Genomic DNA, 26,743 nt, shown 5'->3' on the forward strand with positions numbered 1-26,743 from the left:
AATGTCTGAAGGATTTCTTTCAAGGTGTGTAAATTGCGACTCTACTTTTCAGATTTGGAGGACATTGGAGGTATATTTTGCTTCTCAAACATGTGCTAAAGTCTCACAGTATAAAAACCTTGCTTCAGAACACCACAAACGAATCTATAAGTATGAATGAATATCTACTTAAAATTCATAGTTTTATTGATTTGCTTGCTCTTATTGGTATGAATCTCTCTATATATGATCACATTGATGCTATCACGGATGAACTGCCTAGTGAATACGACACATTCTTTCTTACAATTAATTCCCAAACTGAGGATTATTTAGTAGAGAAAATTAAGTCTCTTTTGCTAGCATAAGATAGGCTAGCAAAAGGTTTAGACTCTGGTTTTGTTTGGACTCTGAAACTACTTCTGTTAATGTTGCGCAAGGTCTGGGTAGCTTTGATAGAGACAATTTTTCTCACAGCAAAGGTTTAACTAATAACAATCAGTTTAGCCCAAATTTTGGTAGAGGTAATTTTTTTTATAAAGGAAAAAGTGGTTTTAACAATGAGGATAGGAGATCCTAGAATACTTGGAACAATAATGCTACTACATGCTGAAAAAATGGTATGTCAGGTTTGCATGAAGCTGGTCACACTATAGATAAGTGTTACTACAAATATGATCCTAGCTTTCGAAGTCCTTATACTCCTGGTTTTGTTTTTGGTTTTCAAAGGTCACCTCAAACTCAGGTTTAGGGTGGTAGCAAGCTCAACATGCAAGTACTAATGGCTACACCAGAAAACATTTGTGATACCAACTAGTATCTAGACTCAGGTGCCTCAAACCATGTGACTGCAAATGCCAATAATCTGGTTGAACACATAGCATATCATGGCACTGAGCAAGTTCATATTGGCAATGGTATGGGACTCCCTATTAAACGTATTGGTTTTCCACAGTTTTCCTCTCCTTTCACTTCTCAACTTTTGTCTGTAAATCATCTTATTCATGTTCCTGAAATCACAAAGAATTTGTTGAGTGTATTTAAATTTGTTAAATATAACAATGTATTTTTTGGATTTCATCCTAATATTTGTCTTGTCAAAGATCATGTTTTCAAAATTGTGGTTTTAAAGGGTAGGATTAAAGGTGGCATGTATGCATTTGATTCATCTCAAATTCAACTTCAAAAATTTGTTCCATCTCAAGCCTCTCTTTCACAAAGTGTCTTCCTATTAATATGGGTTTTTGTGGTCCTAGTGTAAACAGCCAAGTGTTTGTACATGTTTCAGATTTCAAACCTCATGATGGTAGCTCTACAGTTAGTCTTTGGCATGATGGACTTGGTCATCCATCTTCCGAAATTGTACAAGTTGTTATAAGTCTTTGTAAACTTTCCAAATTCAATAAAACTCTACCTAATTCTATGCGTAAAGCTTACTATTTTGCTAACATACATATGCTTCCCTTTCCTACTTCCATCTCTGAATATCAAGAACCCTACAGCTAGTGCACTCAAATTTATGGGGACCATCACTTGTTCAATCATACAATAGTTACAAGTACTATATTGATGGATTCCTTTTCGATGTATACTTGGATCTATCTCTTAAGAAGCAAATCAGATTCCTTTCAAACCTTTTAAAATTTCAAGGCTCAACCTGAATTACAGTTATAATTCAAAATTAAATGCCTGCAATCTGATTGGGGTGGTAAATTTTGTGTTTTTACTAATTGAATTACTACAAATGACATTATTCATATAATCTCTTGTCCTCACACTCACCAACAAAATGGTGTTGATGAGAGAAAGCATAAACATATTATTAAGAATGGTCTTACCTTGCTTGCCAGAGCCTCAATGCCTATCAAATATTGGGATGAATCATTCAAAACTATTGTGTTCTTGCATAACAGGTTGCCCTCTCTAGTTTCATAGGGTAAGTCTCCTTTACAGCTATTTTTTAATCATGTTCCTGATTACAAGGCTCTTAGGATATTTGGTTGTGTTTGTTATCCTAACACTAGACCACCAAATTGCTAGTTTTGATTATACAAAGACATTTATCCCTATCGTGAAGCCTACTATAATCAGGTTGGTTCTCACTATAGCATTGTCAAGGAACTGGAAAATTTAGTAACTTGATATCAACAATGCTTTTCTAACTAGAGATCTGCAAGAAGTTTATATGGGACAACCTAAAGGTTTTATTGAAAAGTCCACTTCTCATTTGGTATGCAAACTGTAACAGTCTCTCTATGGTCTCAAATAGGCACCTTGTGCCTATTTTGAGAAACTCTACACAACACTTATAGGTCTTGGTTTTACATCTTCCAAATCTGATTAGTTTTTGTTCTCAAGGTTCACTACAGATCACACTAATTTTCTCTTAGTATATGTTGATGATATACTAGTTATTAGTTGCAATCCTTGTATAATTCAACAATTAATCTCACAGTTAAATAGGAGTTTTACTCTTAAAGATCTTGGTGAGATATATTTTTTTTTGGGAATGCAAGTGAAAGATACTACTAAAGGTCTACCATTTTCTGAGACTAAGTATGTGCATGATGTCTTATGCAAAGCCAAAATTCATAATGTAAATGGCTATAATACTCCCATGATCAGTGGTCAACAACTTATAGCCTTTGGAAGTTGTACAGTGAAAGATGTTCAACTCTGTAGGAGTGTTGTACACTTTAATATGTCACTATCACTAGGCCAAGAATTTCCTTTTGTGTCAATTGAGTTTTTCAATATCTGAAGGATCCACAAGAAGAACACTGGGAAGTAGTAAAGAGGATTTTTAGATACTTGAAAGGCACTATTCAGTATGGCCTTCATTTGACTTGGTTCAGCCACTTTAAATTTGTTGGAATTTTGTAATGCTAATTGGGTATCAAGTCCAAATGACAAAAGATCTACCTTTGGTTATTATGTTTATCTTGAGAACAATCTAGTTTCTTGGTGCTCAAAGAAACAACATATTGTTTGTAGGTCATCTATAGAGATAGAATACAGAAGCTTAGTTGGACTAACTTCTGAGATCACATGGCTAGCTGCCTTACTAAGTGAGCTGAGGGTCATATTACCAAGACTTCAGTAGTGTGGTGTCATAATTTGAGCATAGTATTGTTATTTGCAAATCCAATTTTACATTCCAAAACTAAGCATATTGAGCTTGACTTGTATTTTGTGCATGAGAAAGTTATTCCAAAGCTTGTTGATGTGAGATATGTTCCTTCAAGTGATCAAACAGCAAATGTTTTTACCAAAGCTATACCCAGTACCAGATTTCCTTTGCTTAGAAGCAAACTTAGAATGCTTGATTTAGTTTGAGGGGATGTTAGGATTATAAAATAAGAGGTTAATTTGTTAGAATGTGTTGTTAGTTTGTTAAAATAGTGTTTTACATGTGTAATTAAGTTTGTTAATGGTTAGTCTAAGAAATAGTAGTGGTATAAATATAGATATCAATGTTGTAATACAAAAATAGGGGATTCAATAAAATCACAGAAATTTTCTTCCAGATTCTTCTTCCAAGTTCTTCTTCTCCATCTCTCCATTCTCTCAGTTCTAACAAGATGAGAGGGGATTAGTTGGAACTTGAAAAGACTTGAAGTGATGGCAAAAGACACTTACTGGAACCTAGAATTTTGGGTTAAATTGGGCTCTTATCCAAACAAAATATAGTTTTACACTTGTTTGGAAACTATTGGTGAAACTAATCCCTTTTTTTTTTTTATTCCTATGGAACTATACTTTAAAAATACTTTTAAAACCTACAGTTTCAAAATATGGTTTCAAATATGTACTAAAATCACATTTTCAAAATATGCTTTTAAAATTTTTGAAACCATATATTAAAATGTGGTTTAAATTTTTTTTAGAAATAATAATAATAAAAGATAAAATACGAGAAGTAAAAATGCTATTTTGAATAAAAGTTTTAAAAGAGAGTTAAAATGCACATTTATTTGGCCAAAAGGGTTACTTTTAGCTCAAACTTGGAACTCTAAGAATGTTATGACTCAATAACCAGACACAAACCACAATACACTTTTAAGGGTGAATTTTGAATCAAAATGACTTCTTTTTTTTGGCCAAAGAAAAAAAATATATATTCAATTTGGGCATTCATAGGAAGTTATGTTTAATTTAGCTTCCTTTTGATCAATTTGGATTCCATATAAGTTTTTTTCTTCTTTAATTTTCAAGTGAAACTGCATTTTAAAAATGTGGTTTCATATTTTGGATTCAAATCACATTTTAAAAATATGAGTCCATATTTGTATTATTTTGAGTACAAAATATGAAACCACATTCAAAATATGGTTGTACTACAAAACATAAAATTGCATTTTCAAAATATGATTTTAATCTCTTTTTTTTTAAAAAAAAAAAAAAAGTAATGTGATTTGCAAATGACGATAAATGGACTACTTTGAATATAAGTTTCATAGATATGTTATGGTGTGATATTTGTTTTGATAAGTGGGTTATTTTGATCCAGAACTCTTTTAAGAGTAGTTCCCATTATTAGACTCTTATAATCACTTATGTTCATTGATTCAACTGCTCTTAGTTCTTTATTCCTCAATTTTTTTATTTAAAGATTTCTTATTTAAAATTTAAAATTAAAGTAATACAAATTCTAAAGATTGCTAAAATTTAATTTTTTTTTAATATTTAAAAAATATGAATAGAAAATACTCCCAAAGAAAAGAAGAAAAAAAAGAGTAGAAAAAAATTCATGTCATGAAAACATCCATAGAAAAATACGAGAAAGAAAACTCAATTACGAGGAAAAATGAAGCCCCCATATTTTCCTTGCCTTTATCTAAGAAAATCTTTGATCATTGTTTCCTCTTTTCCTTAATATTTTTTCTCACATTTTCTTGCAACATTGAAATCAATAAATAAACAAATCACTATTAAAGAAATACTTTATAAAATTTAGAATTAATTTTATTATCAAAAAATATTTTTAGAATACTTTATTCTTTATAAAACTATCTATTTGTTGCAAACAAAATTTGCAACATTAAATGTATCAAGTGTTTTTAGTGGAAATGATATTTTTGGAAATGTTTTTAGGAGAATCATCTATCAAGTGTTTCTTTAAAAAATACATTACATGTGATTTGTCTAATACTATAAGTGATTTTTCAAAAATTTAAAAGTGTTTTCTAAACTTTGTTGAACATATGATTTTTCTTCAAAAACACTTTTTAAGCCAAAAGTGTTTTTTAAAAATATTGCCAAACATATTCTTAATATATTATTGAACTCTTGCTCTCTCGTATCATCAATTATTTGAATAATTTTGAATCAAATTTAACATTTCTAGATGGTATTTAGACTCCATTTGACAATGATTTTAGGAAACAATTTTAGTCTAAAATGTGCTTTTGAAAAAACATCATGTGTTTGGTAAAATTTAAAAAATATTTTTTCAAAATTTGACAAATCACTTATAGTATTAAAAATTCACTTGTGGTGTTTTTTTGGAGAAACACTTAATTGATGATTCTCTTAAAAATACTTTTTAAGAAAACATTTCTATTAAAAATATTTCGGAGTAAAAACACTTTCAAACACACTCATAAATTTTTTTAACATAATAATAATAATAAATAAATAACTTAATATTTTGTGTTCCATCAACACCATTCTAGCATGTAATATTATTTTAGATGGGCTAGATTCGATGATGCTCAAACTAAATTTAATTTTGCTCTACCTTTTAAAATTACATTTTTCTATGACATGAAAACATATATATTTTTTATATGAATATAACGCAAGATTTTGAAAATCTAGGTTTAAAAATATTTTTTTTTAAATAAATAAATAAATACTCTAAAATTATCAAGCTTATATCATATATCATTTTGCAATACGTGGTTTTGCTTAAATTTTAATTTGATATTAAAACTAAAACTTTCTTATTTGTGTTATTTTGGAAGAGAGAGAAAATTCACAAATTTATTTTAAGATATTTCTTCTTCTCTTCCATGCAAAAAAAGTTTTAGATGGTTTTATTTTTTATTTCAAGAATCATTTATATTCACTTCTTCAAAATCTACATCTTTAATTTCAGTTTCGGAAAAAACTATGGAATTGCTACAGCACCTACTGAATAAAGGATTCTAGCCCTTGGATTCCATGTGGTGCAACCCTTGTCATTCATTTAATATATATATATATATATATATATATATATATATATATATATATATATATATATATATATATATTAATTTTGATTTAGAGAGGAAAGTGTGCTTCCCCATTACATCCTATTTCTTTTTTTATATTTGCTTTTCATTTTTTATATTTATTCTTGTCCACCTTTAGGGATGACAATAGGACGAATTTGAGACCTATCACCCTCTCTCAACCCTATCCCGTTTATTCAAAATAATTATCATCTTCATCTTATTAAAAAAAATTAAACACAGTAGGGTGGAGTGGGATGGGCACCTGAAAAAATCCGCTCTTTTATCATCGCAATACGACTTCAACATACTTATTAGAAATAAACCAATAATTACTTAAAGACAGTTACTTAAAATGTGTTTTTCAGATCATATTTTTCGGATTCTCCATAGAAGCATTTTTTATGGAAAGATTATTAATTGATAAAAAGATTACAAGTTCCAAGTCTTTTTAACAAAAACATTCTCATATAGCCCCTAAGTCTAGTTTTGAATTATAATGCCGAAACTCTTGCTTTAAGTGTAGTTCATGTATGGATTTTCGAAAGAGGAAGGGGTGGAAGACTAAACAACCACTTGCATGTTAACTAATGATTGATTGTCATGTAATTTATGATTGACCAAATAAATTAGACGTGTTCATACACATGAAAACAAGAAATCAAAAAGAAATAGCAAGCTGTTTGGAGTTTTATTTTACTAACACAAGTGGGTGTTAAAAAAGTTTTTGCAAATAACACACTGAATAGGTACGCAAACAAAGACTTGTGAGCTACGAGGCATTGACTCCATTGGGCTAAGTGCCTAAATGAACTTGCACTCTAGACTACGATGTGACTTAGTCTTTTAAGATTTATTAACATGCAACTTCTTAACATCATTGCATGCATTCTGCTATATAAATACCAAATGAATGTAGCGCTTAATGCAATCTGTAGCTGTTTAATCACAGTCAAAAGCCATGGAGGCTCGCTCCTACTTGTTTGTTTTCCTGTTGTTCTTTGCAGTCATTGGGCTTACTGCCTCAATTTCTTATGCCAGGGACACTCTCATCCAATATGAATCGCAGTATGCAAGAGCTTTGAGGGCTGAGCCCGACGATCCACAGAGTCGATGGTGGATATCCAGAGGGAGAAGGATCCGTGGACCTCGAATACCAGCACCGGAGGCCAACCGTTAAATAAATAAAATAATGACTATATACATAAAATCACTTGCAAAATATCACCATAATAAATATATTTAACTTCCAAAAACAACAATCATAAATTTTTTACTAAAATTAATATTCTAAATGAAGTTTTAGGAGTAAACTACCCTATCAGAACCCAAGAATCCAACTATTAACTTTGAAATTGGATTTTATAACGATATTCTCCACATAAAATAGAATATCCTTCTCGAATTTTATGTGAAACCAACCACATTTGGCCAGTCAAACAATCTTCCAAAAACCCATGGTATGGAACTCCTTTTTTTCTTCCTTTTCTTTCATTTTTCTTTATGCCTTTCTACCCCTCTTTATTTTTCTTCTTCTCTCTTCTTTTTCTTTCCTTAAAGCGGTTTTTACTACTTCAATTTCCTTTTATTTTTCATTTATGTCTTTCATACCACTTTCATCATCATCTTCTTATTGTTGTTGTATTTTCACTTTTTTCTTTTTTTTACGCTGGACCACCATTGCCTCTTTGTTTACTATTATCCAAACGATAACATATATGGATTAATTTCATTCCCATTCCTTAAAGATTTTGGCCTATATGCTTAGACCATGTTAATTTGAAATTTCATTGTTATTTTCACTCATTTCCTCTTTCACTCAAATAACAAATATTTAATAAAATTTTAAACATGTGAAGATTAGGCGTATTTACCCAAATCTTGAAGGAAGATGATTGAAATTAACCCTGTATATATAATTTTTTATTCATTTAACATTTAATTTATTTTTCTTTTGCATACATTTTATCATTCTAATTGTTTAACGGAAGAATTATGTTTTACACCCACTTGAAGTTGATAATTAATAAAAAGTCCTTTTAACACTCATAATTGATTACAAGGATATAAGGTAGAAATAAACAAAACTACCCATTTGACTAACACCCATTATTTTTGTCTTATACCACCACTCTTTACATATCACTTCAATAAAATTCTCCCTTATTTAATCATTTTTTTTATTTTTTATTGTTTTTTAAACTCTTTTAAAAATAATTGAAAAATCAGTATTATTTTCTATTTTTAAATTATAAATAAATAAAAAATTATATTAATGATTTAAAAACTATTTTGGAAATACTTTCCATAAAAAAATATTAATTTAAACGAATAAAAATTATCTTTTACATTTTAGAAGTAAATAATTTAATGATTAAAACACTATTTAAAATAAATATATTTACTATTTTTTTCTTTTATACTAAAAAGTATTTTAAAGTTTTTTTTTTACTATTATAAACTAAAAGGTTTAATTTTTTTTTTAATCTTCTTCCTTTCTTATTTTAATAATTTTTTAAATATAGACTTTTGGTAATAAGTTGTATGAAATGTTGTCAATTTGTTTATTAATGAATTTTTTTTAATGATTTGAATTAATTGAAAATTTGTTGAAATAAGCAAAAGAAAATGAGAGAAAGAGGATGGATGGAGATTTTTATTTTAAATATCTAACTAAAATGTTTTCATATTTAGAAATGAATTATATCAATACATAGTACAGTAGAAATTAAAATTTTCTCATATAAAAGGGTTGAATAGTATATTTACTCATTTTAAATGAAAACAAGTAGTTAAAAATTACATAGATTATGTTTGAGTTTGGTTTTAAAATATTTTTCTATTTTTTATTTTTTATTTTTTTATTTTTAAAAAATAATTTTTATTTTCTATATTGTCTATTTTTTAAAATACATTTAATTAAAAAATGAAAACTATTTTTAAAAATGAAAATTGAAGACCTTGTTTAATACTTTTTTTTTATATGAAAATAATAAAAAGAATTAAATTTCATTTATTGATTATTCTTTTTTATTTTTTTCTAATTGTTATTTTAATAATAAAATAACAAATATAATATGTTCACAATTAAATAAAGGAATTGGTCCATTGCATAAGAATCATATTTAATACACATATAGGCACACATTCATTACAGGGATATGAAATTTGTGTCATTATATAAGAGTATTCACTAATTGTACAAAGAAAATGTAATAAGTGTACAAGGGGTGTAAAAGATTACCATTTGTAAAATATTTCAATCGATTTTGGACCACTCCTTTACTTTCTTTATCACTCACAGATTACATACTCATGTCATGCACTTTATTTAACTCTCACATAGGAATTCTAATAATTTCCCTAGTAATGATGTTTGGGGAAAAAATTTAACCCTAATTCATCTACCCTTTCCTCACTAAACCATTAGAAATATGGTTAACATATATATATATGTGGATACATTACTTAGGAGGGATATATTGCATTATTGTACAATGATATTACACTAACTATATAAGGGTGTACAACGCTATCATTTGTGAAAGATTTTAATATACTCTGAATCACTTTTTCATTTTTCTTATCACCCACAAATTACATACTTATATCATGCACTTTATTTAACTCCCAAATGGAAATTTCGATACTTTCTTTAATAATAATGTTTGGGGAAAAAAATTAACCCTAATCTATCCACCATTTTCTCAACCAAACTATTAGAAATATGATTAACATACCTACGTGGACACATAATTTAAAAGAAATATATTGCATCATTGTATAATGATATTACACTAACTGTACAAAGAAAATGTACTAAGTGTACCAAAGAAAAGTATTAAGTATACAAGGTGTACAAGGCTACCATTTGTGAAATATTTTAATCGATTTTGAATCACTTCTTTATTTTCCTTATCACCCACTGATTGTATATGAAATTTGCACTACTACACAAAGGTGTTATAGTCATTGTACAAGGCAAATGTACTAATTGTACAAGGGGTGTACAAGGTTACCCTTTATACAAAATTTCAATCAATTCTGAACCTTTTTTTTCCTTATCACCTAAGGATTGAACATTTTCCACCCACACATTCCTTCACCTAAAAATTGTTTCAATTTGAATTTTTAAATTTCATTATCCAAAATTTATAATTGTATATTTCGTTTGAGTAATTTTAATAATATTTTTTTTTAGTACATTTACATCTGATATAAAAGAAAATTAGTCATAATATTTAGGTATCACATTTTTTTATGAAATCAAATTAATATGAATTAATAACACATAAGCGTCATTGTTTCAAATGACTTAAGACAATATAAATAACATGTAATAACTATTTAGGAAAAATTATCAATATTTTTTATCAAACTATGTCATTTAGATCTTCCCTGCCAAAATCATAGTATAGGAAATAAAATTAAAATTAATCATATTTAAAGTGTTTATTACAAGTAAACCAAATGAAATATATATTTTTACTATTTTACCCTTATAAACATAATATTAATAGAGATTAAAAAAATCATTAATTTAAATTATCGAGTTAATTTAAAATAATTTTTTTGTTGTAATTATAGTTTTGAAGATTCTATGATTTTTATATTATTACTTTTAATTTATTTTCTTTGATTCTTTATCTTAAATTTCATCTAAACTTGTTTTTTCTCACATTTTCATGTTTTCTATTGTATCTCTATTCAAGGTGATTTTCATCTAATTTGTGTTCCATTATATTCTCTTTTCGATTTTAATGCATTTTTATACCTCTTTGCAGAACAAAATATTGTGTCATTTTTCATCTACAAAACTTTTATACAAAAGATATCATGTATGAGGGAAAAAAAAAATTATGATACAATTACATGCACATCTCTTAATATGATACATTTATTTGACTTAATGATATCTGTTTTAATAATTTAAATCATGTCAAGTCCACATTTATTTCAAATTTAAAGGGGTATTTTAATATTTTTCAAATTATTAAGTTATAATACATTGTTCAATTAAAAATTAATTATTACCATGAGTTAAAAGATGGTCATGTTACAAAATAATATATTAAGACAATGTCTATTTATTGTCTATAACCTAAAAAATATTTATATAAAAAATATTTTGTATATATATTAGATAAAAAAGAATAATAATATTTTTTTAAGGTGTTTAAAAAATATTTATTTTATATTTTGTAAGTTTGAAAAAATATATATATTTTATGAGGTGTTTAAAAAATATTTACTTAAAAAATGTAGTGATAATCATTTTTAATAATTGATTTCCAATATTCAATTTCTAAGGCATGGTTTTTGGGAGAAAAATAATTGGTGGAAATAGTGACACCTCCCTAACTAGGAATTAATTTACATGGTCCCACAAATTAATATGTAAAAGAAAGGTAACGTGGAAGCCGATTATTTATTATTTTTTTTTAACAAAGGGTATTTCAGGAAATTTTGAAAGATAATGCCCTTGAACCAATTTTCAAGCACAAGTGGGTGTAAAACACAATTCTCCCTTGTTTATAAACCATCGCATATTACATATTTAATATATTTTAATCCAAAATTCCACACACACTATAATTCCCTTAATTAATTTTATTTTATTTTTATTATTTATTTAGCCTTATTTGAAGCCTTTGTATTTGTAAACTCCTTAACTTCAATTTACTACTCATTATTATATTTAGTTCTTAAAAATACTATATGCTAGGCCCATACATTTACTATATTTTCAAATATCTTATCTTTTAACTAATAATCCACTAGCAATTGATTATTTAATCATTCAAATTATAATAATCAGATTCTCAACCTTTTAGAATGACATTAATTTAATCCACTTCATTTATAACCATTCCTCAACTAAATCAAACTTTCAAAATTAAATCTATTAAATGATGATATTCACATTTAATCAATTTACTCTTTTTTTATATATAAATTCCTAAATTCATATAACACAAATTAATCTTAATTTAATTTCAATTAAACTCTATTTCATATTTTATAACATTGAATTTCAAGTACAAAAATTAAATATATTCATTATAATATTAAATTTAATTTCTTTTCAAAAATTCATTGTATTAATTTAACATATTAAAACTTTCATCGAGTTATTTTTTATCTAAGGTCCTCTAATAATTACCCAGCAATAATTAAATTAATTATCACAATATAATTAACATTCAAATTTCAAATAATTTAATAGTTAAATTTATTTTCAAATTTAAATTTAATTTATGAAATTCTTGATTATGAAATTTTATGTGACAACAATTCAAATTATTAACTTTTGATTAACATTTCAAAATTTTTGTCTAATTCAACATTGACATATTGATTGTTTACCATTCATTTTTCACCATTTAATTGACAATTTTAGGAAAAATTCTCAGACTCATAAATCTGATGTGTGGTTAAAAACCAAGATGTTGCTAAAAAAAATGAAATATGGTTTGAAAATACTGTCAAGATTTGTCTCTCATAGCAAGCAAGTACATATGGTAATAGGGGTTAACACTTTGTAAGAACTATGTGCCTTGTGCCCACAGTTGATTGAAGCTCATGTGCAGTTCCCTTGTCTGCAATGAGGCATCCTTAGCAGCGCCACAAACATCCAACAGCCTAAGAAATCTAATACAAAACAGCTCATCAACCCATTTCTCAGAAGCTCTTTTATATGCACAAATGCTGGTTGAATGTACAGCTTAGCCTTGCAATTTGCAGATGCTTTGCTTGCCCTGGCACTTCCTAAATTACATATCATGGATCTGGATTTAGGAAGCATGAGGAATCTCTTCCCCTTCAACAATTAATAAGCGGTAATATGATTGTGATTGGATCTAAATTCTATCTCCTTGATGTCTATGCATTCTCCTTCCAACCAGCTCTCAAACTGATCACCCAATTACTATAACTTGTAAAATTGCAGGCCCATATGCATATTTACATTTTTCTCATGTCAATCTGGAGCCTGATTTGTCTTTTTTTTTTTTTTTTTCTTTTAAAGGATGGAAGCTATTATGTGATTGATATTGTAAAAGATGCAATCCCTCGTTTTGTCCTTGGTACAGAAATAGTGGCCCTGCAGCATCTGAGTGTGGAATGATACAGAGACAATGAACAAGTAAAACGACTGTGATCACAACACTGGATGTGTTCACTGCATGAATCAGAATATCCAAAGTTCGGAACCTACAGTTCTGTAATCATTTTGGCACAAAAATTTGATCAGGAATTTTCCTTCTGTTCTAGGTTTTAAGAGAGCTTGTTTTCATAGACCAGCTTTGGGCAGTTAACATTCACTTTAGTGATATATTCATGGATGCTAAATTTGATTAATTTCTTAGAAAATGAAGAAAAAATTCTCCTTTACACAGAAATATGTAATTAGTATCAAATGGTTAGTAACTTCATTCAGGTACAAAATTGTTTAGATCAAAACCAAAGCCCTGTCTTGTTGCAGCGAAGTAAAATGTGGATGCCAATTATGTTTGATAAAGGAGAGTAAGTGATGGAAACAATGTAAATTTCTGCAAAAAAAAGGTACAAATTGAAAGAGAAAAAGTATAGAAGTATTTCTCATTCATGTACAAGTATGTATCCAACAAAAATTTTTGGGGGCCTAAGGCTTTGCACCATGAAAATCGTGAGCTAGTGGTTGAGCATGTTGAGAAGCGATACTCTGGTCTTAATTAAACGCCTGAATAGGCATTCTACTCCTCCATCAAGATCTTGAATGCTCAAGTCCAAGTTCCCCAACAGGTTCTTCACAGTCTCTGCATGTATGTTGAATGATTTGCTTGTCTTCTGGCTGATATAGGTTTGGAATTCAGCATCTACCTTTTCAAATTCACTGACTTCTGCCTTCTCTTCCTCAGATTCAACACGCTTCGGCTGCACTAGTCGGGAAACTAATGACCATTTACTTGTCTTGGACTGCATCTTTGGGCCGGCAATAGAGGACAACAAAGATTCCAACACAGTAAGAGTGGCAGCTTCTACCTCCCTCAAGATGCAGACTAAACCCATAGTTTCATGTTCTTTCTCTGTGATGGGGAAGTCATATTTTCTTTGCTTGGTCTTCAAATCCCTCAAGGACTTGTGGATCACCTTCTTCACCTTCTTTCTTGAAGCTATGTATTCTCCAATCTCATTTTCAGCCCCATGTGAACCACATGGTCTTCTGCGCAGAGTTGATTGTAGTTCTTGGACACGTTCCTTGGTCTGCAACAGGGCATCTTTAGCCACGCTACAAACATCCAACAGTAGAAGACATCCATCTGCTACCTCAATAACACATTTCTTGTTTTGATGTTGGACCAAGGCTTGCTGAGAGAGTGGCAACAGAAGCAAATTCTCCATGCAATCATACAAACTATTAAGGCTGATTAGCTTATCAGTTATTGATGACGATGAAGAGATGGCTTCAGAAGCCCCTAATCTACACAAATGCTCATCTATTTCAGGAATCGATGGGTGAGGTCTTGGGGGCAAGCTGATGGAGCGAGCATGATAACTGGTTTTGGGGATTGGAGGAGAAGAAGAAGAAGAAGCCATGTTTCTTACAGGAGGCCTGGCGCTTGAAATGTACAACTCAGATCTAGCAAGTTGCCTTCCTCCCTTGGCATCTGCTCTATATATATACGAGGGAAAGGGAGACATAAGGTATCTCATCATCTCAACTCTCAATGACTCACAACATGAGTTTGATTTGATCTAAACATGATGTCTGCAAATGTTAGTTGAATGTTCCCCAACCCACTTCATAATTATGTACTTTTCTAGACTTGTCATGGCATTGACCTTAGCACAGCCACATATGATCTCATAGAACAAGTCATAAACACACATGGTGCATCGTGGCATTTCCACCTTGTCTCCTCCATGTAATAAACTAGTGGAATAATTATGAATTTGAAAGTTTAAATATGTTCAATAATGGTAACGCCATTTGCCAATTACTACATAATAAACTATGCGATATATGCTGGTAGGGGAGACAAGATTGCAGTACCACTCGTGCCATCCTGTAATTTAAATGCATCACTGGTGTGGCCTGCTTGATCGGAAATGAAGTGACCATGCAAATGGAGTCAACCCCAATTGAGACAAAGGGAATCTAATTAATTAGTAGATTATTTTATGATCAGTTTACATCAGTTCTCATGCAGCCTGGATTATATTATAAGATTTGTTGCATTCTAACGGTCCAATGATTTGGTGCGTGGTTGCATTGCCACAACGGGTAAGATGAAATTGGATAATTTCTTATGACTTCCATCTGTGTAAGAATCTCAAGTATATAAATCTTTAGCCCCTTGTCCACTAACAAAATCCTTGGCCATTTTTTCCCTTTATAAATCTAAGTTTTCAAGGTAGAGATCTTCCCTATATGGATAGAAATCCTCACTTACATGAGACCATAGCTCATATATTAACCCACCATAAAAGGAAAGGATACTAAGGATTATTGTTAATAAGTCTATAAGCGAATCATTGGGAGTAAACAACAGAAAATCTGACTTCTTGCATCTTATGTAAGTTAATATATCATTAGTTAACTAGCAGTGTTGCTGCACATCTTATCATCAGTTATTTGAACCACTTTGAATCAAATTTAACATCTATGGATGGAATTTAGAAAGTTTTATTTTAAAATGATCATATAGCTAGCATTATTTTAGATCAACTAGAATTGATGATGCTCAAACTAATTCTAATTTTGCTCCACATTTTAAAATAACATTTTTCTATGACTTCAAAATATATTTCTTTTTAAATTTAATGTAAGATTTAGAAAATCTAGTTTTAATTTTTTTTAAAAAAAAAAAAAAAAAAAGATTACTCTAAAATTATCATGCTTATATCATAAATCATTGTTGAATAAATGTTTTTACTTGAACTTTGATTGGATATTAAAAGTGAAACTTTTTTATTTGGGTTATTTTGGAAGGGTGCGAAAATTCACAAATTTATTTTAATATTTTTCTTCTTATGTTCCATGCAAAAAGTTTAAAATTGTTTTATTTTTCATTTCAAGAATCATCAATATTCACTACTTCAAATCAACATCTTTAATTTCAGTTTTAGAGAAAATTATGGCATTGCAAGATACATATCGTATAGTGGTTTCCAATATATATATATATAAGCAATAAAGCACATAGGAATCCATCAAATGCAAAATTCGATCACCAAAAGTCAAAAGTACTGTAGTAAAAGTTATTTTTATTGCTCACCATTCACATTACGAGTGATTCTTATTCACAATTGAAGTCACTATTCACAATTGAAGTCAAAAAATCAACAATAACACATCGATTGCTTTTACCATTCGAGATTCTTATTTTTCTTATTTAAGGGGTCTGGTCCTCAATTGTAAGTAGATCAAATTTTAAGCTTCTTAAGCTCTTCCTTCTCTCTTCTTTCTCTCTCAAGATGTAAGCCTTCCAAATTAAAGTTTCAATCTTTCCTTTCTTCTTCCATCTCTTACCTTTCCATTGTAAGTTATCTCTCATAATGTATGTTTTCAAGCTTATGTAATATATATAAGTTTTATGTTCATTTCTTTTAAATTTCTTTATGATTTAATATCTTTGTGTTTATTTCTTATTTCTCTTAATTTGTTTTGAATTTTTACATAATTTATTATTTCATTACATATTACCTCATCTTGGGTGTCTATGGTATCAGAGTCTTCGACATAACATACCAAATTCAAGCATGACACCAGTGGGAACTCTCACCCATGACCTAGAGGTCATTGGAGTGAAGTGGGGCTCTCCGTCCACTGGTGACAATAATTCCTTTGACGGGGGTTGCCTAGGACTCTAATAGGTACCTAGATATATGCTCTTGACGTACATTAGCTCCCCCTTGGTGGTTGTATGGGCAACCAAGTTCAAAGCCCAACTAAGGGATGCGTGTGTGATAGTTTTGAGTGTTTATGGTATCAGAACCACGAAAAGATATATATGTAAGAACATTTGAAAACTTAGAGCTAAGCCTAAAACATAACAAAAAGAGTAAACTTAAAAGATAGAGTAGAGCACTTATCAGATTGTTTAGATGATGTGAGCATTATCTTTAAAGTAAATTCGCCCTTCTTGGGTATCAATCTCAGTAGAATAAGGAAACTAATGTCCTATCTCCACGATTCAACAATTAATATTAAACCTCACATTCGATACACATTGTTAGTTCAATATAACAAGGGGAGAACTTCCACTAAAATGGACTTTGGCCCCTTTGGAGGTGCGAGGCTCCCACTTATCTACAAGCCCATTTGGTTAAAAAAGTAGGATACAATATAAACCCATAAAAAATGTTCAACCTTTCCAACGTGGGGATTCTCAATGTTTACATTGTATAAATCTACATTTCATTTCATTTCATATAGAGATGTTTTTCTTTTTTCATATATATAAGTAGATGTTTTTTTTTTTTTCAAAAATCACCTTTAGTTTTATAGGACATTACCATAAAAACACTCTCTAGAGCAATATTTTTTTAGAATATTTTTTATTTATTTACAACTAAATATAATTGATTCTTCATAGAAGCATTTATTATGAAAGGATTATTAATTAATAAAAACACTACAAGTTCCAAATCCTTATAAGGGAAACATTCTTATATGGCCCAAAGTCAAGTTTCATTTGAAGTATAATATGGAAACTCTTGTTTTTAATATAGTTCATGTATGAGTTTTCGAAGAAGGAAGGGATAGAAGATTCAACAACCACTTGCAAATTACTTAATGATTGATCGTCACGTAATTTATGTTTGACCAAATAAATTAGACGTGTTCATACATATGAAACCAAGAAAATAAGCAAAATAGCTAGCTGTTTGTTTGGAGTTTAATTTTGCAAACAAAAATTGTTGCAAATAAATTAAAAAAGAAAAGAAAAGATAAAAAAAGGTGCTCTTCCAATCATCCCTTAAAAGGCTTTCCATTAACTTAACAAAATACTTTTTGCTCTGATAATCAATTGTTCAAGATTGACAAAAAATAGTCCAGTGGGAGACAAATTGGAGAAAAGAGCCTAAAAGGCATATTGTATTCAAGATAAATTTTTATATATAATTCATGAAATAACACACGGACTTGAGCTATGAGGCATTACTCCATTGGGCTAAGCGCGTAAATGAACTTGCACTCTGGACTACCACGTGACCGAGTCTTTTTAGATTTATTAACGTGCAACTTCTCAAGATCATTGCATGTATTCTGCTACATAAATACCAGACGAATGTGGCTCTTAATGCAATCTGTTGCTGTTTAATCACAGTCAAAAGCCATGGAGGCTCGTTCCCGTTCCTACTTGTTTGCTTTCCTATTGTTCTTTGCAGTGATTGGGCTTACTGCCCCGATTTCTTATGCCATGGACACTGTTATCCATTATGAATCACAGCATGAAAAAGCATTGAGGGCCGAGCCCAATGATCCAGAGAGTCGATGGTGGATATCCAGAGGGAGAAGGATCCGTGGACCTCGAATACCAGCACCAGAGGCCAACCGTGCAGCGTCACAAAAGCCTTCTTCACCATCAGCTAGGATCCCTGCACCGGAGGCCAGCCATGCAGTTGATCAGCAAAAGCCGTCTGCACCATCACCAGCAAATAACTAATCCTTACCATATATCCACTACTGTACAAGTCTCAATGGTTTGCTCAAGATAATTTGATTTCTAGGGCAAACCAACTTAATAATAATCTTTATCTCTTAACAAAGTAATATGTAATGATCAGTAATATGTAATAAATCACTTTGATGTTCCCAATTTAATTAATATTGTAAAGATTATTATTGTCAATTTATTTTCTTTTTCATTCTCATTCACATTATCACATAATTACAATAAAATGGAAACAAATAACAATTCTAACCTTACCTTCGAAAGGGCATCCAAACACAAATTTTAATCACTAAATTCATTCCTATTTAGGAATAAATGGGAATGAAAACAAAATATTCATTCCTATGGACAAGTCATGACCTATATGCCTTCTGTGAGCAGTTGATTGAAGTTCACTTGCAATTCCTTGTCTGCAATAAAGTATCCTTAGCAGTGCCACACATATCCAAGTGTGATTGAGGGAACATGATGAGGAATCTCTTCCCCTTCAACAATTATTAAGTGGTAATGTGATTTTGGTTTGGATCTAAATGCTTTCTCCCTGATGCTAATGCATTGTCTTCTCCAACCAGTTCTCCAACTGATCTAAATAGAAACTTAATGTAACTTGTAAACCATCTGAGTATGGAGTGATACAAAGACAGTGAACAAGTTAAATGATTATGATCACAACACTAGTTGGGTTCACTGCATGATTCAGAACCTACAGTTCTGTATTCATTTTGGTACAAAATATCAATCAGGAGTTTTCCCTCTGTTCTAGGTTTTAACAGAGCTTGTTTTACAGACCAGCTTTGGGCAGTTAACATTCACTTTAGTGATATATTCATGGATGCTAAATTTCATTAATTTCTTAGAAAATGAGGAAAAATCATCATTCATGCTGGAAAATGTATAATTAGTATCAAATGGCATGTAACTTCATTCAGGTACAAAATTGTATAGATCAAAACCAAAGCCCCGTCTTCTTGCAGAGAAATAAAATGTGGATGTCAATTATCAACATATAGAAATGTCTGGTAAAGGAGAGTAAGTGATGGGAACAATGTTGATTTCTGCCAAAAAGGTATAAATTAATAGAGGAAAAGTATAGAATTAGTTCTCATTCATGTACAAGTGTGTCTAACAAAAAATTTTGGGTGCCTAGGGCTTTGCACTGTGAAATTCTTGAGCTAGTGGTTGAGGATGTTGAGAAGCGATACTCTGGTCTTAATTAAACGCCTAAATAGGCTACCTACTCCTCCATCAAGATCATGAATGCTCAACTCCAAGTTCCCCAACAGGTTCTGCACATTCTCTGCTTTTATGTTGAAGGATTTGCTTGTCTTCTGGCTGATATGGGTCTGGAATGCGGCATCTACCTTTTCAAATTCACCGAATTCTGCTTTCTCTTCCTCAGTTTCAACACGCTTGGAGTGCATTAATCTGGAAACTAATGACCATTTGCTTGTCTTGGACTGCCTCTTTGGGCCGGCAATAGAGGATAACAAAGATTCCAACACGGTGAGAGTGGCAACTTCTACCTCCCTCAGGATGCAGACTAAAGCCACAGTTTCAGGTTCGTTCTCTGAGATGGAGAAGTCACATTTTCTTTGCTTGCTCTTCAAATCCCTCAAGGACTTACTGATCACCTTCTTCACCTTCTTTCTTGAAGCCAAGTATTCTCCGACCTCATTTGTAGCCCCATGTTCACCATATGGCCTTCTGCGCAGAGTTGATTGTAGTTCTTGGACGCCTTCCTTGGTCTGCAGCAAGGCATCTTCAGCCACGCTACATACGTCCAACAGTAGAAGATATCCATCTGCTACCTCACTAACCCATTTCTGATTTTGATGTTGGACCAAGGCTTGCCGAGAGAGTGGCAACAGAAGCAAATTCTCCATGCAATCATACAAATTTTCAAGACTGCTTAGCTTGTCAGTTATTGACGATGATGAACAGGTGGCTTCAGAAGCCCTCAATATACACAAATGCGCATCTATCTGAGGAATCAATGGATGGGGCCTTGATGGCAAGCTGATGGAGCGAGCATGATAACTGGTTTTGTGGATTGGAGAAGAAGAAGCCATCTTTCTTAGAGGAGGCCTGACACTTCAAATGAAAAACTCAGATCTAGCAAGTTGCCTTCCTCCATTGGCGTATGCTCCATATATATGAAGGAAGGAAGACATAAGGAATCTCATCATCCCAAGTCTCAATGACTCACACATGAGTTTGATCTGATCAAACACAATGTCTGCTAATGTTAGTTCAATGTTCCCCAACACAATTCATAATTGCTATAAACAACTCTGTTCTCTAAACTCGTCATGGCATTAACCTTAGTTTGATTTGATCTAAAAATAAGGCATAAACACACACGTAACCATTATTGCACATGAAGAAACATTAAACTAGTGGAATAATTATGAATTTGTAAGTCCGAATATGTCCAGTAATGGTAACACAATATGTTACCACAAATAGACTTTGTGATATATGCTGGTATGGGAGACAAGATTGCAGTGCCACTCGTGCTACCCTGCAATTTAAATGCATCATTGGTGTGGCCTGCTTGATGGAAATGAAGTGACCATGTGAATGTGTCAACCCCCATTAAGACAAAAGGAATCCTACTAGTACCCTGCTGTTTAAACTTGTGCCATCAACCCAACTCAAAACTTGTAATGACATCTGATGAAATAATGCATTAAAATACATGGTGCATGGTGGCATTGCCACCTTGTCTCCTCCATTAATTAGAAAATGCTAAACTAAGGGAAAGAAATATTAAAATGCAAGTTTGAATAACTGGTGAAATCACAACGTACGTTAATGCCACATAAATGGACTGGGTATGCTGCTGGTATAGGAAACTAGATCGCAGTGCCCCTCGCCCTAGCTTGCAATTGCAACTTGCTCTATGAAAAAAAAAAAAAAAACAAGAGCAAATATACAATCAAAATATAAAAGTATGAGGCTGAGAGTGGTTGCATAAGCTTGAAAATTGTTAATAATTAGACATGCACAGATGACTGCAGTCTATCATATGGAAACTGAAGTGACCATGTGAATGTTGTTATTAGACTCAAATTATTTGCTTTTTATTTTTAGGAGATTCAATATAGTAAGTCACCTTTTTTATGTTTAACTAGAATTAGGAAACTATTGGTTTAAGGTTAATTTATTGGAATTTATAAATATGTGATTTTATATAAGATTTTGGGAGAGAAAGAAAAAGTGAGCAAAGAGTCTAAACAAAGGGTATATTGGATTTTTAATGAAAAAGAGCCGAGGGAGTTTGAAATGTGTATTTGTTAAGTTAATAAATAAATTTGATCTCTTTGTGCCATGGATGTATGTGATTATGTTAAACCACGTAAATATTTTGTCTTCTTTATTTCACTTTATTTTTTGTTAGTTTGGGTGTTACAATTTTCTCAACAAGTGGTATCAAAACTTTCTTTTTTTCCCAACAAGAAATATCAAAACCAAGGTGTGAAGATCATGAGAAAATTATTTTAAAAATGATGTCAAACATAAAATATGATATTGAACCCTCTTATGGAATATTTTAGTTTATGGAAGAGTACTATTAAAGATGTTTTGGTGCAATAAGAATTTCTCAAAATGTTATAAGGCATGAAACCAGAGAGCGTGACAAATGAAGAATGAGAAGATCGAATCAAAAACAAAAATGGTAAGTACTATTCATTTAAGTATGGCTCTTGAAATAAAATATAGTGTTTTAAATGAAAAATCTCTTTCTAATTTATGAGAGAAGTTAGAAAAAATTTATGTGTCAAAATCCTTAAACAAATAGATTATATTTAAAGAAACAACTATTTGAGTTGAAGATAGATAAACAAATAGATGTTAGGGATCATATAAATAAATTTAATAAGTGTATCATCCAATTATTGAGCATAGGGATTAGGATTGATGAAGTAAATCAAGTTATTATTCTATTGGCATCCCTAACAAAATTACATGAGACAGCAGTAACTACGCTTTTTAGTTGGAAAGACAATGTTGATTATAGATAAAATGTCAACTACTTTTTTAGAGGCAAAAAACATTAAATAGAAAAATAGTTTGTCTCATACTGGATAAGTTTTGTGATGAATTCTAAATCACATCATGGTATGAGCGAGGTATTATGATAAATCACGCTTCTAGTTTGAGAGAAAAGGAAAAAGTGAGTAAAAGAGTGGAGAAGAACAAAAAGAGTATAGTTTTGGGTAGAAAAAGATTAAAAAGGTTTAAAGTATGCATGTTTTAAGTGTATAAATAAATCTGATCTCCCTTTCCCATGAACATAGGTGATTATGTCGAATAAAATAAATCTTTTATCTTCTCTATTTCATTGTTTTCTTTTTTTCCTTTCATTTTGGGTGTTACAACTTTCCCAGCAATCAATGGGATCACCCCTGGCCTAGTGTGACAAAAGGCATCTCAAATCAATTTAAAATACAGCTTTCCGGAATGGGTAAGATGAAATTGATTCATTTCTTATGATTTCCATCTCTGTAAGAATCTCCGGTATATAAATCCTTAGCCACATGTGTAGTAACAAAATCCTTGGCCTTTTTTTTTTTTCCTTTTATAAATTTAAATTTTCAAGGTAGAGATCTTTCCTAGATGCATAGAAATCCTCACGTACATGGGACCATTGCTCATACATTAACCCACCAATAAAAGGAAAGGATGCAAAGGATTACTGTTAATAAGTCTATAAGAGAATCAATTTAGAGTAAACAACATAAAATTTGAATTTGTATTCTCAGTCATCTACAGGTATGCAAAAATCAGTAGGTGTATGCCCATGACAATTTTTTGAGGTAGTGGACTAAGGATGTTGAGGAGAGGGCCCTGCGTGGTTTTCGTTAAATGCTTGGATAACAACTCTATCCCTCCTTCAAGATGTTGAATGCTTGATTCCCATTTCCTTAAGCTCATTATCAACATGTATGCGGACGTCAACATGACCATCTGACATGAGTGGTACAACTCATATCAAAGCCCTGTCCAAATGGGCACCGGGAAAAGGAAATCCACTAAAATCTGATCAAGCTTTTGCAGATCTCTCATGCCTTACATATTTATGCACCCTAAAAAAATCCACATAAAGCACAATAACAATTACTCTAGCCTCTCAATTCAAATGTTAGAAAGCATCATATACCTCTTCCCGATTTTCATAGCACAAAGGCCGGTGGTTCCTCGAGCTTTTTGATAGCTTTACATAAGGACACACAGCCACTTGAGGCATACGGTTAAAATTTGTTTTGGCTCAATATCAGCACCCCCACTGGGCTGCGTTCTGGGCCCAAATCAAGACACTTGGATACTTGCCAGATAGATATTCTACTTTAGAACCTGAATTCTATAGGAGGAGAAAGTTAGTATTTTGAAGTCAGAATCCTCATCTGTGACCAGAAATACGTACAGCCTATATTAATGATCACACGACACCCCCTTGCATTTAGGGGTAAGATCCAACCTGATTTCCACCATTCAGATTACATTGAATCATCCAATTAGTGGAGAGGATCTTTCATAATTATGTTGGCAACTCTTCAAATAATGATTCAATGTGGCTGAGTGTGTGAATAAATAAAATAGAAAGAAAGCACCCAAGTAGCAAACAAGGCAGCCTTTACTCTTCCAAATATTCAATAGAAAGATACAAAAAAAAGGAATAAAAAAATGTAAAAAGAAGAACCCCTCACAGGACCCATGATGGAAGCTTTCAATTATCACAGTACTTAAAGTTGAATGTTTTCTCTTTTTTGGTTTTTTAACATTTCCGTGGGGACTTACTTTAAGGAGCACACGTGAAAAGTTATTTATTGACCATGTTTTTAGACGTTGAAAACAATGGATAAGCAGAGATCCAATTAAGTGAAGGTAAGGGAACTCAGTCATATCAGAAGAGCCAAAGATGGACATGACCAAAGAGATCCTTTGAATTGATAATTGTCCAAATTGATTAACAATCTTACATTGAAATGACCATGTTTACTGTCTTATTTTCTCTAGTCTTTGCAAGCTGTGAATGTATCAAATAGAACTATACCAAAAATCCTATTGAATCCAATTCTGGAAGATCTCATGGAGCAGTCTCAGAGAGGGCTAATAGCAGCAAATAATTTCTACAAGAGCTAGCATTTTATAGTAATATGCAATACACCATATCTCAACGCCGGATACCGATAACACCAGTCACAATCAAAGTTATAACTGTTAGAAAGAAACACAAAAATTAATATAGAAGCTATGCCCTTGTCTTGTTTGTCAATAAAATGTGACCCACATAATAATTGAGGATATGATCCTCCATTATCTTCAAGTTTATACACAGAAAACAAAAGAAAAAAGAAAAGAAAAACAGAAGTCTCTCTCAGAAACCAAGAAATTTTCGAAGAACAAGCTAAGGTAGTCTAATCCAAAATTAAGTGATGAGAGATACATGCATGATGATTATCACCATGGATTAGTACTCTCAGATATGCTCAGAAGCTCCTCCAAGTAATCTGTCCCCAAGTCCTCAAACTCCACCACATTTTCAAGCCTCAACTCCTTCTCTTTCCTCTTTCTTGACTTGTTCTTGATGGAGTGTCTCTTCTTTAAAGCCAGGACTGGTGAACACCCCTCCTGGAACCCATATTTCATCTCCCGGAGCGACTCGTAAACCATCTCTGCCGGAAAATTGAGAACAGCCAGTGAACCCCGCATCGCAAATGCAGCTTGGTCATAAGCCAGAGCTGCAGCCTCAGCAGTATCGAAAGTTCCCAACCAAACCCTCACGCCATTCCTCGTGGAATCTCTTATCTCCGCCGCATACTTGCCCCATGGCCGCTTCCGAACTCCTCGATAGGACACCTCCTTCATGGGCTCTTCCTCAATGGCCTTAACCTTAGAGCACACTTCTTCTTTCATATAGGAGGAGTCGGCCACCGCCTCTGAAAGAACACCGTAGAGCAGCATCTCTTCGGAGTCGTTCTGATCAAAGGGTAGAGGGTCTTGAAAAGAGAAAAAGTCCGGTGAACCGAGAGAAGACTCCGGGGAGAACTGGGAGTTAGAGTTGTGGAAGAATGAAGAATCAGCCATGTAGTTGTATTCAATGGTTTGAATGGCTTTGGTATTCTCTCTCTAAGTTGATGACTTCCAAATGATTCAACTTCAATAGAGTGAGTGGTGTTGGGTCATACTCAACGGGAGGAGGGGGTTTATATAGGGCACAAGGAGGGAAGAAGCCAAGTTTAAAAAATAAAAATGGAAATAAAGAATGATGAAAATGGTAAGAGGCAACATTAGATGAATATCGAGTGGACGATGCAAAATGCATGTGGTCGTTAATGGGACCCAAAGGAGTTACTGCACGTGAGTCAATTTGACCATTAGGCATGGCGGCCCGGTCAAATGAGAATTCAAGATGACGTCAGCTCATGATTTCATATGGACGTGTAAATATACATATGTACACAAAAATTTAATAAAGATTATCCTTGCTGCCCACTTGCAAGTTGCAATAATATATCTTTTGTTATTATCATGTAGACATCTAACCTGCAAGTGGGATTTTCTGTCCCATCACTCTCCACCAACTTTACTCAGATGAACTTTCAGTGATTTTGGGACTTTTTTTTTTTTTTTTTTTTTTGCTTAAAACTGCATCTCCCACTGCACTATTTTTCAAAAGCAATTTCATTTATGGAGTAATTTAGTTCATTTGTGTTAGAAAGAAAGATGTTATGCATTTGTTTGATAACTGATTTCGAAAATAATTTTTAAAAATAGTTGTTTAGAATAGCTTTTAAAAATTGTTCTTTAATGAACAAAATATTTTTTAAAAATTATTTTGATTTTCAGTATCAATGTAGAGGCAGTGGTGTCTTATAT

At 31.6% G+C, this 26,743-nt stretch overlaps 3 protein-coding genes across 3 annotated transcripts; all 3 read right to left on the bottom strand.

Moving 5' to 3' along the window:
* Positions 1–13,712: 13,712 nt before the first annotated feature.
* LOC117930528 lies at positions 13,713–14,774 on the bottom strand. Its single transcript, XM_034851171.1, has one exon. The coding sequence runs from the start codon at positions 14,772–14,774 to the stop codon at positions 13,869–13,871; it is 906 nt and encodes a 301-aa protein (XP_034707062.1). The 3' UTR covers positions 13,713–13,868.
* Positions 14,775–20,031: 5,257 nt separating this feature from the next.
* LOC117930529 lies at positions 20,032–20,928 on the bottom strand. The gene has a single exon (XM_034851172.1). It carries the CDS (start codon positions 20,926–20,928, stop codon positions 20,032–20,034), a length of 897 nt encoding a protein of 298 aa, XP_034707063.1.
* Positions 20,929–25,037: 4,109 nt separating this feature from the next.
* LOC117931116 (ethylene-response factor C3-like) lies at positions 25,038–26,026 on the bottom strand. The gene has a single exon (XM_034851991.1). It carries the CDS (start codon positions 25,949–25,951, stop codon positions 25,325–25,327), a length of 627 nt encoding a protein of 208 aa, XP_034707882.1. The 5' UTR covers positions 25,952–26,026; the 3' UTR covers positions 25,038–25,324.
* Positions 26,027–26,743: the final 717 nt, after the last annotated feature.

The sequence above is a fragment of the Vitis riparia genome, chromosome 14 (genome assembly GCF_004353265.1).
Source record: "Vitis riparia cultivar Riparia Gloire de Montpellier isolate 1030 chromosome 14, EGFV_Vit.rip_1.0, whole genome shotgun sequence".
Lineage (NCBI taxonomy): Eukaryota > Viridiplantae > Streptophyta > Magnoliopsida > Vitales > Vitaceae > Vitis > Vitis riparia.

Bases quoted from the DNA above. Each gene is read 5' to 3' on its own strand.
- LOC117930529 (XM_034851172.1), bottom strand. From the start codon at position 20,928: ATGGCTTCTTCTTCTCCAATCCACAAAACCAGTTATCATGCTCGCTCC.
- LOC117930528 (XM_034851171.1), bottom strand. From the start codon at position 14,774: ATGGCTTCTTCTTCTTCTTCTCCTCCAATCCCCAAAACCAGTTATCAT.
- LOC117931116 (XM_034851991.1), bottom strand. From the start codon at position 25,951: ATGGCTGATTCTTCATTCTTCCACAACTCTAACTCCCAGTTCTCCCCG.